This window comes from Elgaria multicarinata, chromosome 17 (assembly GCF_023053635.1).
Source record: "Elgaria multicarinata webbii isolate HBS135686 ecotype San Diego chromosome 17, rElgMul1.1.pri, whole genome shotgun sequence".
Lineage (NCBI taxonomy): Eukaryota > Metazoa > Chordata > Lepidosauria > Squamata > Anguidae > Elgaria > Elgaria multicarinata.
The window spans coordinates 1,507,461-1,526,965 of record NC_086187.1 but is presented as its reverse complement, the minus strand read 5'-3'; the positions used below and the strand labels follow the sequence as shown (position 1 = coordinate 1,526,965).

Genomic DNA, 19,505 nt, shown 5'->3' with positions numbered 1-19,505 from the left:
AGAGAGTGCAGGAAATTGAAACTAAAACGATTAAGGGGCTGGAGCATCTCCCCTATGAGGGAAGGTTACATCAGCTGGGATTGTTTAGCTTGGAAATAGGAGGCTAACAGGAGACATGTTAGAGGTGTACATGGTATGGAGAATGTGGACAGGGAGACATTTTTCTCCATCTCTGAAAATACTAGAACCAAGGGAAGCTGATTGGTGGGAGATTCAGGACAAATAAAAGGAAGGACTTCTTCACACAGCGCAGAGTTAAACTCTGGAATTCTCTACCACAAAATGTAGTGATGGCCACCAATTTGGATGGCTTTAAAGGAGGGGTTGGATAAATTTCTGCAGGCAAAGGCTATCAGTGGCTACTAGCCCTGGTGGTTGTGTGCTACCTCCAGTATTCGATGCAGCAAGCCTGTGTGCACCAGTTGCTGGGGAACATGGGTGGGAGGGTGCTGTTGTACCATGTCCTGCTTGTCGTTCCCTGGCCAATGGCTGGTTGGCTACTTTGTAAACAGAGTGCTGGACTAGATGGACCCTTATTCTGATCCAACATCAGGGCACTTCTTATGTTCTTATGTACCCTTGTTGGAGAATCTCCTCCCCCACTTTCTGTGTTGTCCTCGTCCTGGTTCTGAGTTCAATTAACCCCCTGAAACCCCTTCCCCAACACTAGGGAGAACAGGCCTGATTTGACACCTGTGAGGAAAGGTCACAATGTTTGAGTCTGTTTAGCTTAGGAAAAATATGAGGGGAGACATGATACAGGTGTATAGGAAGATATTTTTCTCCCTTTCATAGATTGTGATGTCTGTTGTTTGCCTCCAGGCATTTAAGGGCTGCACCTTGGCAGAGGTGCAAGCCAACAAGCTCTTAGTGTGGCATCAGTGGTGATGCCATGAGAAACATCTTATCTTTTTTCTTTTTCTTATGGAACTATTTGTGTATTCGAATCTGTCATGGGCGCAGCCTATGGTCCCTTTAAGGGAACATCTTTTGCTTCACCCCAGGGAGAGGGGTTTCTTTGTGTCAGAAAAGGGAGTAGCAAGTGAAATGCCAAGGCCGCGCTGGGCGAGAAGAGCCTGGCATCTGATAACGCCTCCCCAGGCTGGTACCGGGGGGGGGGGGGAGTAACAAGTTGCAGCTTTGCAATGTCTGGGAGCATTCCCCCTCCCTTCGGGGAGGTGTGGGTGGCTATGGGGTTTCTATTGGTCAGGGTGGATCTGGTGACAAGGGGGTCCCAGAAAGGAATAAAAGGCTTAGGCACCTAAGGGTCCGGCCTCTTTTCTATGGGTGTTGGGAGTCCGGTGTGTGCGTGGTGAGCTAAGTATCCAGGCTGGACAGGCTGGATGACTGAAGCCCCGCACGGCTGCTGAGAGAAAGAGTTTAGCTCGAGTGGTGTAAAGCCAAGTCGGGGTGAGCAACAAGAGGTTGAGTCGCAAAATTAAATGTTTGTTTGTTTGTTTTAAAATAGGTTTGGGTACAATTTGGCAAGGAGTCACGGCTGGGGGAGGCGAGAGTGGGGAGTGAGTGTGAATTCTATTGGGCTTGAGCGTGTTAAAGGGGGAGGGGGAGGGGGAAGTATTAGTCCCTGCTGTCCTAAGTGTGTCATTCCTTTGTCTGTGTTTTTCCCCAAAACCTCTTACATGTTTACCTTTATGTGTGGACCCTTGTGGGAGTGTGTGGTGTAAAGAATAAAAGCATTTGGTCCCTATTTCTGGAGTGTGGCGTGTTTCCTTGAGAACCTAGACTGTAAAGGGTTAATAAGCTGCAGTGAAGGGGCGTGTGCCTGGGCTGGTGGAGTCAGACCCCCCTTCTCTGCCTGGGTAATCACAGAGTCAAGCGGAGCAATTCCATTACAGAATCCACCTATGAATGGATGCTAGAAGAAACGACACTGCACAATCCATGAAACAAAAATCCACAAAAATCCAAATATTCCTAGCTTCAATTTGCTATCTATCTATCTATCTATCTATCTATCTCATTTAATATTATTTAGAAATCACTTACATTAATAGAAATTTCTTTTATTATTATTATTATTATTATTATTATTATTATTATTATTATTATTATTATTTTATTAGTTACATTACATTAAGATAAAACAACAGTGCACCCATCACCAGGACCAACTACACCTTCATCCCTTTCCCCAAAATTGTAATATTTCTTGTACAGGTATACATCCTTTCCCTCTTAACAAAACAAATTCCAAAAACGGTTTCCATATAATCTCAAATTCATTATAATTACACCTTCCTTTTTCTATTTTAATATTACATGTTAATTTATCATTGATAGCTATATCCCATACTTCTTTATACCATTCCTCAATCTGATATTCACTTCATATCTTCCATTTCCTAGCTATTATTAATCTTGCTGCTGTTAATAAGTTCGTAATCAAATCCTTAATAGGTTGTGTGCAGTTCACCCCATCATATATGGACAACAGTGCTACACTTGGGGATAACTCTAAACTTATTCCAATTATCTCTTTTATCTCTTTATACACCAATTGCCAGAATTTTTGTACACGTTTACATGCCCACTACATATGAACATAAGTGCCAATCTCCTGACATCCTCTCCAACGTAATATTGAATATTTCTTCTCAATTTGATTTAATTTAACTGGTGTTAGGTACCACCGCCATACCAATTTATAAAAAAAATAAATTATCCTTACTGATAAGGTTTTCAAATTCCGTGCTATCTTATCCCAACTTTGGTTACTTATTTGAAATTTAATATCATTTTCCCATACCAATTTATAACCATCTTCCTGATCCTCTCTTGCCACCAATATTCTATATATTTCACTCGTTATTCCCTTTGTAATCAAATTCCCTTTTTTCTCTTGTCTTTGTACTATCATTTTTTCAAAACTCGTATACGCTCTAGGTTGTTTATTTTCTTTTATCCATTTCTTTACCCATTGTTCTAACTGCATATAGTTAAACCATGACATCCTTTCCCCCATCAATATTTCTTTTATTTGATCTAACTCCTCTATTTTAACCATCCTTTCCAACCTGTTTATATTCCATTCCTTTAATACCTTCCCTACCACCTTTTTAAAATTTACTGGAAAATTCTCCATCATTAACACTGGAGTTAATGGGGAAATGGCAGGTATTTTGTTTTATTTTTAGCCCAAATCTCCACAATATTCTTTAGTAAAGGATTCCCAGAATACCCTCCACCACGTATCTTATTTGGTTAGCTATATAATATCCTTTTAGATTTGGGAGACCTAATCCTCCTATCTTCTGTTGTTTATACCAAACCCTCTTTTATCCCCATTGCAGAAAGTATTCAACATTATTTGCCATTAATAGAAATTTCTAAGTGATGTACAAAACAAAACAATATAAGTTCATAATTAAATACTGTATAATATTACTATATAAAGATTACCTTCCTGAGAATGAGTGTTGGACAAAATATGCTTTCAGGAGGCGCTGAAACCCAAGAAGGGTTCGCTCCTCTCTAATTTTTAGTTGAAAGGAGTTCCAGGGCCCTACAACACCAAAGGCCCAAACACCCCACCCCGCATGCATACTCTGCATCCCCCTTCCATCAACAAACTGTCATCCCATTAAGATGGTCTGCCCCCGGGATTTTCCAGCTGATAGGGCTGGCAATTCGGTTGAGGCCATGGTCTCACTATGGAATGGTGAGATGGGAAAGACCATCGATACAATTGCTCCCAAGTGCCTACTCTGGTGCTGTGGAGCCTGTAATTCACCTTGGTTTACAGAAGATCTACGGGTAATGAAGCAAGCTGTATGACAGCTAGAGTGCAGGTGGCATAGGTCTCGGAGTGAGTGCGATTGAAGATCAGCAAAGACTCTTCATTGTGCCTATTACGTGGAAGTGAGGATGGCAAAAATATCTTATTATGCTTCCTCAATTTTATCATCAAAATGCCACCCAGCAGAATTATTCTGAGTGGTGAGGAGCTTGTTGGGAGGAGGCTCAGGCTCTGGCAAACCAGAATTGGAACCCTCGGTAACCTGCTGTAATAAATTTGCTAGGCACTTTGAAGAGAACGTTGCTTGTACTCGCTCAGAACTTGATGCCACAGTTATCGCAGAGCCTGGGGAGGTGTCCAGTGCCACATCTAATCATGTTTCTTGGGATCAGTTCCAGTTGTTGCAGCCTGATGATGTGGAAAAGACGCTTGAATCAGTCCATCCCACTACATGTAAGCTTGACCCTTGCCCATCCTGGCTAATTCGATCTAGCAGAGGTGGATTGGTTGGATGGGTCCAGGGGGTGGTAAATGCCTCCCTCTGTCAGGGAGTGGTGCCTGATGCCTTGAAAGAGGCTGTAGTGCGCCCTCTCCTGAAGAGGCCCTCCGTAGACCCAGAGTTATGTGAGAACTACCGCCCCATCGCTAATATCTCCTTTTGGGGCAAGGTGTTTGAGCGTGTGGTGGCCGGGCAACTTCAGATGTTCTTGGAAGAAATCTGGACCCATTTCAGTCTGGTTTCAGCCCAGGGCAAGGCACTGAAACAGCCTTGGTGGCTCTGACTGACGACCTACTCTGGGTGAAATACAGCGGGAGTGCTACCCTGTTGATCTTCCTGGATCTCTCAGCAGCTTTTGATATCATTGATCATGGTATATTACTGGATCGGCTCTGCGAGATGGGAGTAGGAGGCACTGTGTTACAGTGGTTCCACTCCTACTTGCAGGACTGATTCCAGATAGTGGTATTGGGGGATTCCTCTTCCACACCTATGGCAATTAAGCTGTGGGGTGCCACAGGGTTCTATTCTATCCCCCATGCTGTTCAACATCTATATGAAGCCGTTGGGTGAGGTCATTAGGGGTTTGGGTGCCATCAGTATGCTGATGTTACTCAGCTCTACTTCTCCTTGTTGTCGGAGTCAGCTGGGGCTGTGAAGGTGCTGGACCAGTGCCTGGAGGCTGTAATGGGCTGGATGAGGGCCAATAAACTGAAGCTGAATCCTGATAAGATGGAAGCTCTGTGGATTGGTGGTTCTTGAGTCCGGGAATTGGGTAAGTGACCTGTACTGGATGAGGTGGCACTCCCTCTGAAGGAGCAGGTACTGTTTGAACGGAGGGCCTCTAGATAAGACAGGGGGCCATTTTACTTATTTAACTGGGAGGGGGGCAGTGTGGTGGATTATATTTTTATGTCAGCGGGCCTCTATGTGAAAACTTATGCCCTCCGCCTAGATGATCGTGCAGATAGTGACCACCTAGCATTGACAGCCGAGGTGGAATGCCCAGGGAGTGGGAAACAGCCTACTGCTCAACATCCCCTACAGGCTACATGTATAGGTGAGAGACGTCTCAGATGGACCCCAATGCTGATGGAAGAAATAAAGCAATTATTAGACAGCATGAATATGATGGAGGCTAGGGACTTGATCATAAATAATCCTGATAACTCCCTGGGCCTATACCAGGCCCTAGTGGACAATATGCGGCCCTTCTTGGTAAGGTCCGGACATTTAAGAACGAACCAACATGTATTATTATTATTATTATTTATTTATATAGCACCATCAATGTACATGGTGCTGTACAGAGTAAAACAGTAAATAGCAAGACTCTGCCGCATAGGCTTACATTCTAATAAAATCATAATGAAACAATAAGGAGGGGAAGAGAATGCAAACAGGCACAGGGTAGGGTAAGCAGGCACAGGGTAGGGTAAAACTAACAGTATAAAGTCTGCACAACATTAAGTTTTAAAAGCTTTAGGAAATAGTATAGTATATTCATGGTTTGACGCAGAAGCCAGGAAAGCCAGGAAAACCAGGAAAGCCAAACAAGCTCTGGTAAAATCGGCTAGGTCCTTGAGGAGAGACAAATCAGAGGATAACACCAGAAGGCATTTGATGCAGAGGGGTGAATATAAGATGTTATTGAGGCGGAAAAAAGTGAGCTTTGCAACCACCTTCTGGAAGGATTTAGGACAAGCTGCTACAGAACGCAATGGAAAACTATTCTGGCACATGGTGGCCAGGAGTCTAAAAAATTTTTAAACCTGCGGTAGCAGGACAGATCCCTGTGGAAAGGTGGGTGGAACACTTTGGCAATCTGTTCTCATCCTCAGATACAACCCAGTTGGCTCAAAGCGAACTGGAGGATGGTCTGCCCTTAGATGCACAGAATACTTGGCCCACAGTTACAGAAAGGGAAATTATGAGTCTCATTGGCCAACTAACTAGCGGAAGGGCCCCGGGAGGGGACATGTTGCCACCCGAAATTTTCCGCCTAAATCCATCCTGGTGGTGCCCAATTTTGGCAGCACTCTTCACATCAATCGACTTAACAGGTGCTCTCCCAAGAGGTTGGACATCTAGTGTGGTGGTCCCAATACATAAGAAAGGTAACACTCAGGACCCTAACAATTACCGCCCGATAAGTTTGCTCGATGTTCCCGCCAAATTGTACGCAAGGCACCTATTGGAGAAATTAGAACAATGGGTTGAGGAGTTTCACATCCTCTCCCCGTTACAGGCTGGCTTCCGTAAGGGTCATAGTACAATCGACCAGTGCTATGTTCTGAATTACCTAATACAAAAGTACACAAATAATCCACCAAGGAAGTTGTATGTTGCCTTTGTAGACCTCTCCTCTGCTTTTGATTCCATAGACCGACAGAGGCTGTGGAGTAAGCTGCAGGCTTTATCAATCGAGAAGTGCCTCCTCTCCCTTATACAGCGCCTATACTCCAATACAGACATTGAAATCCGGTATGGTATAGCAGGCTCCCTCTCTGATCCCATCTTGACATCAAAAGGAGTCAAGCAAGGCTGTATTCTGGCCCCGCTATTATTTAATCTTTATATTAATGACATAACTCAAAAACTCTATGCCCCTACTTTTTTCCCTCCCACAATTGGAAAGATGAAGGTTCCAGCCTTGCTTTATGCCGATGACATGGCCCTCATTTCACTAACTCAAGTGGGTATGAGGAGATTACTTACACAACTTGGAGGGTATTGCAAGCAGGAGGGCCTAACTGTCAATTACAACAAGACTAAGGTGGTGGTATTTGCTAAGAGCCACGTTCATCATAGATGGATCTTAGATGGACAAGTTATCGAGCAGACACATTCCTTCAAATACCTGGGTCTTCACTTCTCGGAGAACACCCTGTGGCATGCCCACATTAAAGCAATTTCAACCTCTAGCAGTCGCCTCTTGGGCCCTATTAAAAAGCTGTATTATACAAAGGGACACCACTTAGTCGAACCCACAGTAAAGGTCTATGTTGCCAAAATAATAGCACATCTTTTGTACGGTGCACCCATATGGGGTGCCTATTACAAAAATGAATTAGAACCTATTCAGAATAACTTTCTATGCACTCTCTTGGCAGTGGCACATAATATGCCTGGAGCACTATTAAGAACAGAAATAGGCATCCCCTCCCTGAGAGCTCGTGTACATAAATCTGTCATTCTTTATATGAAAAAGCTCTGCCTGATGCCTGGGCAACACCTAGCAAAAATGTGCTTTTTGGACCTACAGGATAGGGAGGGATGGGTGCGTACTATTAGAAGATTGATGTCATCCTATTCACCTCTCTCAGTCACAACCTTACACGCCCTACCTGTTCGCCAAATCCGTGATATAATATTCAGTAATGATATTGGGATCGACCTTGAACAGGTTAGGAAATGTAAGTTGGCCATTTGGTATCCTAAGTTCAAGCAGGACCACAAAATGGCTTCATATCTCAAGGAATTAACCTTTTTCCCTGTCAGGCGAGCGTTCACGCAATTAAGATTTCAACAGATGCCTACGGAACTCCTGAAGGGGAGATATGGTAACTGTCCCGTAAATGAGCGTTTATGCATACATGGAGCAGGCCAAGTTGAGGACTTGGCTCATTATGTTCTTCACTGCCACCTTTATAAATCACCACGGACCAAATGCATCCTCCCCTTTCTAAACTTCCTTGAAGGCCACACGGAAGAGTTCAAAATCAGGTGGTTGCTGGCAGACACAGACAACTTTGTAAGCTACAGGGTGGCCCTATTTGCCCTAGCAGCATTAAAGTTAAGGAGAGCTTTTGTGGCAGGTCTGGATTCTGACCTTGGGTAAGGCAGACAATAACACAAAGAGTATGGCATTGATTTAAGATAACATTTTTTATTGCTGCTCTATTTTGTTTAATGTGTTAACTTGTCCTACCGTTTCAACAGTTTAAATCACATTAATGTTTTAATGTTTTAATGCTTTTAATGTTTAAATGTTTTAATGTTTTATGATGTTGTGATGGCCATTGGCTACAAACAATAAACAATGAATGAATGAATACTGTTGTTTTATACTGTTGTTTTTTATATTTTTGATGGTTTTAAATTTTGTATACTTTTTAATGTTCACTGTTTTTAACTTTTGTAAACCGCCCAGAGAGCTTCAGCTATTGGGCAGTATATAAATTTAATAAATAAATAAACTTCCCTGTGCTATCTTTGAAGCAGGTCATGTGTGGGGGGAACCTCTTTACAGCCAATACCATCATACCCTGATCCCAGCAACTGGGGATGGGAGAAAGATGCTAAATCTGGTTGGCTACCTACGTGGACTACACTTCCTCCTGTTTCAAAATCCTACCTCGAGTTGCTTTCTTGTGGCTGTAAAACAAAATGTGACACTAATAACAGATGCAAATACAGTGCTGCTGGACTACCTTGTACTGTGATGTGTCAGTGTGATGGAGGATGTAGTCGAGACTAAAAAAAATCACTAAAAACAAAAGTTTTAAGCTCTGTTATTTTAAAAAACAAAAATAGTTAAATGTAATTTTTATGTGTGTTACAAGTTAATTTAATACATTTGCTATTCAGTAAACAGATTTCTATAATTATCTGAAACCCAGATCCAGAAAGAATCAATGAGCCTCTTATGGAAATTTTGCATTATTTCTATTACCGTATTTCTTTGATTGTAAGACGCCATCGATTGTAAGACACACACTAATTTCAGTACCGCCAACAGGAAAAAAAACCCTAAGACACACCTGCGATTGTAAGACGCACCCTGTTTTTAGAGATGTTTATATGGGGGGAAAAGTGCGTCTTAGAATCGAAGAAATAGGGTAACTCTCTTCCCAACCACCCCAAATTGATGCCTCAGTACGTATTCTTGTTGAACAATGTGTAAAATGTGACCTCTGAAAGTTTCAGGCTTGCAACACAACGTGCAAGATTGGAATGAGGGTGAGATAGTGCATCTTGTTGACTCCTCAGACAAATGGGTAGGAATAAAACCTTTATATCTCAACGAGGGTTGCTCCTATGAAAAGATTGTTAATGACTTTTTTGTAGCAAATTTTACGCTCTTAATTTTGTATTCAGACATCTTTTCTGTGAGATTACAAATAATAGAGTTATTGTGCGAAAACTGGATTTTGGCCGCCATTTCCCAAGATGGCGGCCACTATGATAATTTCCCAAGTTGCCCCTAGATCTCATTTTAATCTACATGGTCATAAATACCACCATACCAAATTTCACACTTGTATCACAATGTGCACGATTTTTTTGCTAAGCCACTGCACTAATAGGAAAACTCTGTATGGATCTATTTTTCTTTCTGGGAGACTCTGTTCTGAAAATCTCTGCCTGTTGAACCTCTCATAAAAACAGGAGGGGTCCTCTTTAGGCCCCTGGCAAACTTTTTACAGTACAATGACGTCTGGTAAGGGGAAGACTGGGCGAGCCCCCCCTGCCCTTCACTAGTTGTCGCCTTTGGTGATGCACGGTTCACATCACAGGGCGGGGTCACGGAGGGAGAAATTGCACAGGGAGGAACAAACAACTGTACGTCTTCCTCCTGTTCTTCCATCTGTCATCTCGCCCCTCCCTTTGTCTGTATAGCCATAGCCCAACTACCCCCTGATATACCACAAGCCCTTTGAGTCGGCTCATCTTAAAACAAAGACACATCCACATACAACATCCCATTTGCCTTCCTGCCAGCAAAACAACACCAATTGCAAAATAACATTGTAGCTCAACAACCGATTTTCTGGCCAAACTTCCCCACATTCAAGTTTATACTGCAGCCACTATCGATTACAACATTGAATCATGTTCTTTTTCGTCATCGGGTCCCGTCCCCCCCAAACTTAGACAATTTTTTCAAAATACACACCAAAGGACTGCAAGGCTAGTTCCCATTTTTAACCATTGGACGATGACTGCCGCTTTAATCAGACCCTCTCTGATTAAAGGCAAGTTCATGGGGCTTTTACCTGTTCTTACTCCCTATGGCGTCTACGCAGGTTGGAACTTTTAAAGTCGCCCCCCCTTTTTCCTTTCCTTAAAGTAAAGACCCACTTACCAGTCCGTGAAGACCTCCCTCATCCCATTTAATTAAGTTGGTCCTCCCAGCATTGCGCTGTTGAGCCCCTCAAGGCTCTGTTAAAGAGCAGGAGACGATCAGACCTCCAACAAAAAGTGTTGGTGGTGCCTGGTCTTCACGCCCTCCTCAGTCACTGCCGGAGCCTATGAGGTGGATTCTAGTTAGATTGCTAGCTAGAATCACACAAAAGGAAAAAGCTAGGAATGGGATAGGAATATTGAAAGATAAACAAGGGAATTATTGTCATATAATGAAGGGTAAAATAAAAAAATTTCAAGAATTTTATCAAGAATTATATAAGGAAAAGGATACTCAAAAAAAGAAGATGGAAGTTTATATAGAAAAGTATATAAAGAAGGGAATGGAAATAGAAGATAAAGAGCTAATGGAGAGGATAATATCTCAAAGAGAAATTGAAGAGGTTATTGAGAATTTGAAAGTGGGTAAATCACCTGGGGTAGACGGTTTAGGACCGGAATATTATAAAGTTTTTAAAACGTTTTTAGTACCAAAATTATTGAAGTTATATAACGCCATATTGGAAGGAGAGAGGATACCAGAATCATGGGAACATTCGTTGATAATTTTAATTCCAAAACCAGATAAGGATTTGACTGTCCCTGATTCATATATACCTATCTCGTTAATAAATCAAGATGCTAAAATTTTCTCAACTATTTTAGCAAAATGGTTAAATAAATTTATAGCTGAATATATAGGGGAAGACCAATGTGGATTTGTAGCAGGTAGACAAATGCATAATTTAGTGGGAAGAGTTTTAAATGTAATACAGGTGATAAAAAAGTCTAAGACTAAAGCGGGAATTTTGGCATTGGATAGTTTTAAGGCTTTCGATTGTGTGAGCTGGCAGGCATTAAAGATGGTTTTAAATAAAATGGGATTTGGAAATAAATTTAAAGCTATAATAGAACACTTATACTCTCAAAATACAGCCGTAGTGGTAGTGAATGATGGAGTTACGGATAAGATACGACTAGCCAGAGGGACAAGACAAGGATGTCCACTCTCGCCTGTCCTGTTTGTAATGGTTATGGAATTATTGGCAAATGCAATAAGAGATGATGGGGAGATAGAAGGAATAGGTGGTATTTTAAAAAAAATTGAATATGTTTGCGGATGATACTTTTCTAACTATTAAAAATCCAGTAAGAAAGATGGAAAGAATTAAAGAGCAATTGAGAGAGTTTGAGGAAATTACTGGGCTAAGAATAAATTGGTCCAAATCAGAGATGATGTTATTTAATTATACTAAAAAGGAAGAGAAGGAGTGGGAAGGAAAGGGAATAGAAATGAGAGTTAAAGAACAGATTAGATATTTGGGAATTAGAATTACAAAACAATTAGAGAGTTTAGAGAAGGAGAATTTAAATAGTTTAAAAAAAAGAGATTTTAGTAAAAATGGAAAAATATAAAAGATTAAATTTATCATGGTTTGGAAGAATAGCATTAATAAAAATGAAGATTTTAGCAAAGATCAATTTTGTGTTTAGGATGCTACCAATAAAAAATTCAGAATTAGAGTTAAAAAGTTGGCAAAACATCATAAGTAATTATTGTAATGGGGATAAGAAAGTGAGGGTAAATAAGAATAAATGGTATTTAAGCCAAAAAAAGGGAGGATTGGGTCTCCCAAATATTAACCTATATTATGTAGCTAATAGGTTAAGACATATTGTGGAAGCAATTATAGGAGTAGGAGATTTAGATTGGATGGAGGATAAAACTTCAAGTAATATAGAGGTGAAGTTGGAAAATGTATTTTTTAGGGAAGGAGGAAAAAAATGGGTTGAAAGTATAGGTAATCCGCTCTTGAAGTTTCACTGGGAAATTTGGAGTAAATATAAAAGGGAGTTGCTTTCGAGCAGCTCCCCTTTATCACCGGTAATAATGTTAAAGAATTTCCCTGAGGACTTAAAGAGTAGATTAAGTAAAGTTTTAATAGAGAAAAATAAAATGAAATTAAGGGAATAGTTAAGAGGGATGATTACAAGAGAGGACTTGGAAGAGGTTTTAAAAGATAAAAAATTAACTTGGTTAAATTATTGGCAACTAGAACAATGGACTAAAAATTGGGTAAGAGAAAATGGAGACTGTAGAGAGTTGTCGAAGTTTGAGGAGTTAATTGTTAAAAAAGAAACTGAAAAAGGAAAAAATATAGTGACAAAAGGATTAATGAGCGAAATATATAGAACATTGCTTGAGAAAGGGTTGATGGATAGTTCAGGGAAAGTGGTTTGGGAGACAGATTTGAAGGTACAGATAGGACAACAGAGTTGGGATGGATTATGGAGACAAAGAGTGTTGAGAAATATGTCAGTGAGAATAAAAGAGAATTATTATAAAATTATATGGAGGTGGTACCTAACCCGTTAGATTAAACAAGATAAATAATCAACATTCAGCAAACTGTTGGAGAGGTTGTGGGGGAAAGGAACGTATTTACATATGTGGTGGGAATTCAAATATGTACAAAAATTGTGGAAGATGGCGTTTTTGGAGATTGAAGAAATTGTGGGAATGAAGATAGAATCAACACCAAGAGTTGCATTACTGTCACTATTTGAAGACTTAAAATGTAAAAATGAAGTTATGGAATTGATAACGAATTTGCTGACTGCAGCAAGGCTGATTGTAGCTAGGAACTGGAAGATTCAAGGGGATTATTGTATTGAAGAATGGTATAAAGAAGTATGGGATATAGCTATTAATGACAAATTGACATGTAATATTAAAGTGAGAAGAGGTATAGCAAAAACGAATGATTTTGAAGGAATCTGGAAACAGTTCCTAATATTTGTGTTTTCTAAGGGAAGTGGGAAACCACCAGTAGAAGAAAGTATGAGATTTTGGAATCAGGAATAAGATCCCGAGGTGGGGGGTGCACTTATATGTTAAGTATGACTATGTTATATAGATATGTTATTAATGTTATTCAACATTTATGTAGTATGTTGTTTTTCTTTTAATTGTAATGGTGTATGTTTAAGTATTGCAAATAAAAAAAATATATAAAAAAAATAACTGAGCTGATTTTTCAAAAGTTTTTCACTTCATAGGTTGAGAAATCTTTTGGAGTAACTTTCAGAGGTTTATTTTCCTCCCCATCTTTTCCTTTGTGTTCAGCTGCTTGTTTAGAATTTCCTGTTTACATTCTAATTCCAAAACTCAATCTCTTTCTTTGTCTATTTCTAAAATTTGTTGGAGTTCTTTAACCTTTTCTTTCTGTCAGCTTATTGTAATTTTAAAAGCTCTATTTCTCTATCCTTTTCTCTTTAATTCTTATTACTTTTAAGTTCCATTTCCTTTCCTTTTTGATTTTTTCAAGTTCCAGTTCCTTTTCTTTTTGTTTCATCTCAGCCTGCCATTACTCTTGCTGAAAGGCTAAAAACTCAGGGCTGTTAAGAAGGAATTATTTCTGTGGAGGGGGAAAAATAGCCAAGCTCTGGTGCTATGAAACAATCTTTTTCTTTAATTTTTAATGATTTCTTTAATCTGCTCTACATGTTTCAGAAACACATCCATCAGGGGCTGACTGTGATTTCACAAACCTTAGCATAATGTTAAAACAATAAAACCTAAAGGAAGGAGAGTTTTTTGAGATACTACAGAGCTCGGCGGGGATGCCCATCAAGCCAAGAACTGCTTGCTTTTGCATTTTTGGACTATCAAACATAGTCCAGGGCAGAGTCTTGCAGTAATCCAAAGGTCAGCAGCACAGAGGAGCAGTCACAAGGCAAGGTTAAGGAAGGACACATCAAGGCACTGGAGCTGCTAGAAAGGCGTTGTTCCAGCAGCTGTACTGATACAACTGTGCTTGACCTTTTGCCTGTTCCTGACCCACTACTGGATTTGCCCCATAGTTGGGCCCCAGGGTTGAGCCTGACCCAGTCATAGTAGGACATTTAAGCACAGTGGTACATGCCTTGGCTACATCCAGATTTGATGACTGTAATGCATTCTATGTGGGGCTGCCTTTGAAGATGATTTGGAAACTTCAGCTGGTACAGAATGTAGTAGCAGCTAGAATGCTAAGGCATTCAGATCATATTATTCCTATTCTATATTTTTTACATTGGCTGTCAGAGTTTCTGGACCCAAATCAAGGTGCTGACTTTGGCCTGTAAATCTTTAAAAGGCTGGGACCATGTTATCTAAAGGATTACCTACACCTGTATGACCCTGCCCATGCATTAAGATCAGTGCTGGAGGCACCACTCTCTGGCCTACCAGCAAGAGCCATTAGACTGGTGGGTACTACGGTAGGGCTTTCTCAGTGGGGAGGGGGCACATTATGGCTTCATCACAGCTGGCTCTTTAAAAAACAACACTGAAGACACATTTATTCCAGCCTGCATTTGGTGGTTAAAAACTATTAACAGCTGCCATATATGTCTGCATTTTAACTGTAGCTTGCATGTTCATGCTTTTTGCAATTTTGTGAACTGCATTGTGGGGGCAGTGTGCCCTGAAAAGTGGTGCAAAAACCCTTTTAAATAAAAAGTAAATAAAAACTCTCTGATGAAAGCCAAGGCATTTCAGTCTTAACCACACGACCCCTTTTGTCTTGCAACTCACAGCTAGTCAGATAGAACAAAACCAGACTGCAGGAAACTACTTCTATAGGCTACTGCCAGCACACCACCACATACACGTGGGGGCAGAAAAGCTACAGGGTGGGGCTCTGAACGGCGGGAGGATCCAGGCGTTGCGTGGCTGCATCGTCCCCGCCCAAGGACCAGGCCGCTGCTACATTTCGGCTGCGAGCGGGGGAGATGATGACAGGGCCGCCGCCGCCGCTGCGATTTCTATAGCTCACTTCCGCCGCGGGGAAAACATCCGCACCCCAAACAACCCGGAGGCTGTACTCTTCGTGAGAGGCCGAGCGTATGAATTTATAGGGAAGACTCAGCGCCGGAAGTACTGAGCTAAGAGCAGGTAACGGAGCGCGCCACGCATCACGGGATACGCGGTGGGCGGAAAGACTGACTCCTCCTTTTCCGGAGAGGCGCGGCGCCTGCGCACTGCTTCGCGTCCCCTTCCCTCTTCCCCTCAGGAGATGGCTGAGCTACGGCCCCGCCTCCCTTTTTCCTCTCCCCGCCCCGCCCCCCCGGCGCACGCGCACCCTAGTCTCGCGAGACCAGAAGCAGGGAAAGAGAGACTGGCTGCCGAGCCAGTGCCGAAGCGCGCCTGGCGGAAATCCCGCCTGCCCCGAGCGGAAGAGGGCATTGTTGTGGTGACGTCACTCACGGAGGACGCGGGCGTCCCATTGGGTCGCACTCTCTGTTTGGAGCGCGGCGGAGGCGCTTGGAGGACGTCCAGGCAGGCAGGGCCCATGGCCAGCACCGGCAGCCCCCTGGTAGGTCCAGTGGCGAGGACGTGGTGGCCCGTCCCCGTCGTCTTCCGGGAGGCTGGGCTGAGTCGCGGTGCGAGTGGGGCACCAGCGGAGGGCGGGCGAGGTGAGGCGACACAGCCTCTTTCCGGCGCCTGGCAGGCTCCCCCGTGCGCTTTGGCGTCGCCCGCGGGGACGTGAGCCAGGAGGCTGGGAACGAAAGCGCCCTTGGCGCGGCGAACAACTGGGCGCGGTGGCGGAGGCCTCGCGCACCTGGAGTCGGTGGAAGGCAGCCCCGCGCCGGAGACTCCGGAGGTGGGGCTGCGTCGCAGCCCAGGTCCTTCCCAGAAGCTGAGAGATTGTTTGCGGCGTGCTTCATTTTCGCTGCGGTGTGTGAGTGGAGACTGCCGGAAGCGCCCCATACATGGGTTGGCCTGGGCCGACCATACTAGGCTACTTAGCTTTGACGATGGAGCAGCGTGATGTGCCCCCCCCCCCCGCCTGCCTGCCTGCCTTTTGTGGGCGGTGGCATACTGTTGTAACTTAAAAACTCATTTCCCACGTGCTCCACAATTTTTTTGTACTTTAGCTAAGAATTGCTTCTTCGAAGGGGGGTGTCATACAAAACATGTTCGTATATCGGAGTGGGGCGGGGAGATTTCGATATGGCACATCTTGGCTCAATTAATTCTCTTAACCCTATATTACCAGAAGTGCTGCTGTACAGTATGTTTCCCCCTTTTCTTAGTATTGACAAGTAGTACTTGCTGCTTGTTTTCCACAACCTTTTTGGTTTTCTGTCCCAATTAAAAATTATCAGTTCGGTTGTTATGGCTTCTTCTATTAGCAAAATTGATAACCATTATCAATCAATGAAAGATTCTCATTTTATTGCAGCTACCTGAGTGTATTTCATGTCAAGTCCTGCTTTCCCCCACTTACTTCACAAATGCATATCAATTTGCCTTTTGATGAAAATTGACACAGTGTAGGGAATTGGCCCAGTCCTCATCTTACATCTCATGAGCTTGAAAAAGAAGGATTGTTGTTGTTTCTATATGACCTCATCAGCAGGATGAGAAATACATTTTTCCCTTAGGGCTTGCAGTGGAGAGGGAAATGGAAGATAAGGGTTAGAGACAGATGGTCACCCCAAGAATTTGTGATCAGTAAGCAGAACCAAGTTTATGAGCTGTTTCACATAAAAATCCACATCTGAAGCGTTCTTTTTCAATCACCTATTTGGGGTTGGCTTGAGGGGAAGGTTTTGTTGCTATAGTTAAACAGTTGTGAGCCAGAACTGCTTGCCAATCTATCAGTAGATTGTGATCTACCTTCTGCCTACCCCTGTTCAGGCTACCTCTGAATTGACCTTTATTCCAGGTCTCATGCAGTTTTATTTTCTGCTGGTTTTGTCTGCATCTGTTAGATGTCATGCAATCATATTTGCAATGAATGTATACCTGTGTTCACCAGAGATGTACAGATGGGTCTTCCTCCTATAGCATCTTCCTCAATATCCTGGATTTTTAATATCCCATGTGGTGGTTCTTTTAAGTGAGAGGTGGGTTATGTCCTCAAAATCCTATCAACTGACTGTTGGGGCTTCTGGTTAGGTGATGGGGCTTCTGGTTAGGTGATGGAGCCTATTGTACATCATCAAGACATTAATTATATTATTCTTTCAAGTAATAACCCCTTTCCCCCACTGTCCTGTACTGCTAAGAAGTTGCACTTCATTGGTCACTCCCAGTCTTCTCAAAGCTGGCTGCAGTGTCAGTGTCAGCAGCTGAATTATAAACCATCTCTCTGGCTTCAGAGGCCTGTACTTGGATGAATCAATCACATGTCCAGACTTTTGAGTGAGATGGAAAGCCTGCTTCATGCTATATTGATAATTGTTATTTGTAAACTGATGCTGATGTAGAGGCTTTGACATTTCTTAATCTCAAATCAGATTGAAGTTGAAATACAGTGTAAAATTTCAACTACTAAGTAACTAAGTGTATGTTTCTTGAAAAGCAAGGTTTTTAAGGCCTATTTCAATGATTAAGTGGTGGAACAGAGGGGTCATTCCATGGTTGTTCAAAGCTGAGGAGGCCCTGTCCCATGTGCTCAATAATCTAGCACCTCACAGATTGGCATGAATGTAAGCCCTCTGAAACAGATCTTACTATGTGGGCAGGGTTGCATGGGTGAAGGTGATACTTTATATACTCTGCACTCAAAATGTTTAGGGCCTTGAAGCTTAACAGTCCTTTGAATTGGGCTTCAAAGTGTATAGGCAGCTAGTGAAATTGGAGCAAAATTGGTGTAATATATTCAGATTTTCTGGTTGTTACCAGTATCCAGACAGTTGCACTGGTTGAAGCTTCTGAACTACTTTCAGAGGGAGAAACATTCTTAAGTCCTGAATGTGTTGTTAAAGTACTTAAACCCAACATTTGTCTGTCCTGATGACTTAGCTTTGATAGTTATTGAGGTACATTTTGGCCTCATTCAGGAGACACCTTATACCACGGCTTTAACCAGGGTGAATAAGGCTTTTTGCCTTATTCACCATGGCTAAAGCCATGGTTTAAGGTGTCTTCTGAACAGAGCCATTGAGTCAGAGGAATAGAGTCAAAGGCTAGTAGAGCTGGAAGGGTCCCATAAAACCATCGAGTCCAACCCCCTGCTCAATGTGGGAATCCACCTTAAAGCATTCCTGACAGGTGGCTGTCTAGCTGCTTCTTGAATGCCTCTACCGTGGGAGAGCCAACGACCTCCCTAGGTCATTGGTTCCATTGTCGCACTGCTGTAACAGGAAGTTTTTCCTGATGTCCAGCCAGAATCTGGCTTCCTGCAACTTGACCCCATTATTCCGTGTCCTGCACTCTGGGATGATCAAGAAGAGATCCTGGCCCTCCTCTGTGTGACAACCTTTTAAGTATTTGAAGAGTGCTATCGTGTCTCCCCTCAATCTTCTCTTCTCCAGGCTAAACATGCCCAGTTCTTTCAGTCTCTCTTCATAGGGCTTTGTTTCCAGGTCATCCTGGTTGCCCTCCTCTGAACACGCTCCAGCTTGTCTGCATCCTTCTTGAATTGTGGAGCCCAGAACTGGATGCAATACTCAAGATGAGGCCTAACTATTGCCGGGAACCAGTACCTCGCATGATTTGGAAGCTATACTTCTATTAATGCAGCTAGATTGGTTAATCTAGTACAGTATTGTCAACACTGGCTGGTAGCAGTTCTCTGGTGTTTCAGGCAGGAGTTTTTCTAGCACTACCTGTTGATATTGGGGTTGAACCTGAGGCATTGTGCATGCAAAGTGTGTGCCCTACCGCTCTGCTACAAGTCCCTTCTGAATATTCATACCTCAGCAGGAGTAGGCCTTGAGTAAGAACCTTTTGAACCTGTCAGATCTTTCTCATTCCAGTGGCTCCCTCTTGTGTCTTTTTCAGTGGCATCTTCAAGGGAATGGTGTCCTCCTTGTTTTTCCAGAGGTATACCCTCAAGAGTGATTCCATCTTTCATAGACCATGGGATCTTGAACTGTAATTGCATATTAACTCCAGTGGGCCCATGGTTGGGCACTTGGAGGTGTGCTCCCTTCTGTTCATGGTAATTCCATAATGTTACGAAATTCTATCATGTCCTCCTACCCCATTTATGTCATCTTCCCCCTTCACCTTTGGATAAAAAGTATATATAAAAAAATAAGCCCTTGATCATTTCAGTTGTTCTTCTCTGCAACTTTTCAGAACTATGGTTAGAGATGTGAAGGCCAGGATAAACACCTGAAAAA

The 19,505-nt window shown here is 42.5% G+C and overlaps 2 protein-coding genes across 2 annotated transcripts in view; both read left to right on the top strand.

Annotated features, from left to right (window-relative positions):
* The window catches only part of KDM8 (lysine demethylase 8), a 402,374-nt gene that overhangs the window by 249,940 nt on the left and 132,929 nt on the right, over positions 1-19,505 (top strand). The window lies entirely within an intron of this gene.
* The window catches only part of PDPK1 (3-phosphoinositide dependent protein kinase 1), a 52,167-nt gene continuing 48,309 nt past the window's right edge, over positions 15,648-19,505 (top strand). Inside the window, exon 1 of the mRNA XM_063143122.1 lies at positions 15,648-15,742. Coding sequence (XP_062999192.1) covers positions 15,719-15,742 — 24 coding nt within the window. The 5' untranslated portion in view covers positions 15,648-15,718. The remainder of the gene's footprint in view (positions 15,743-19,505) is intronic.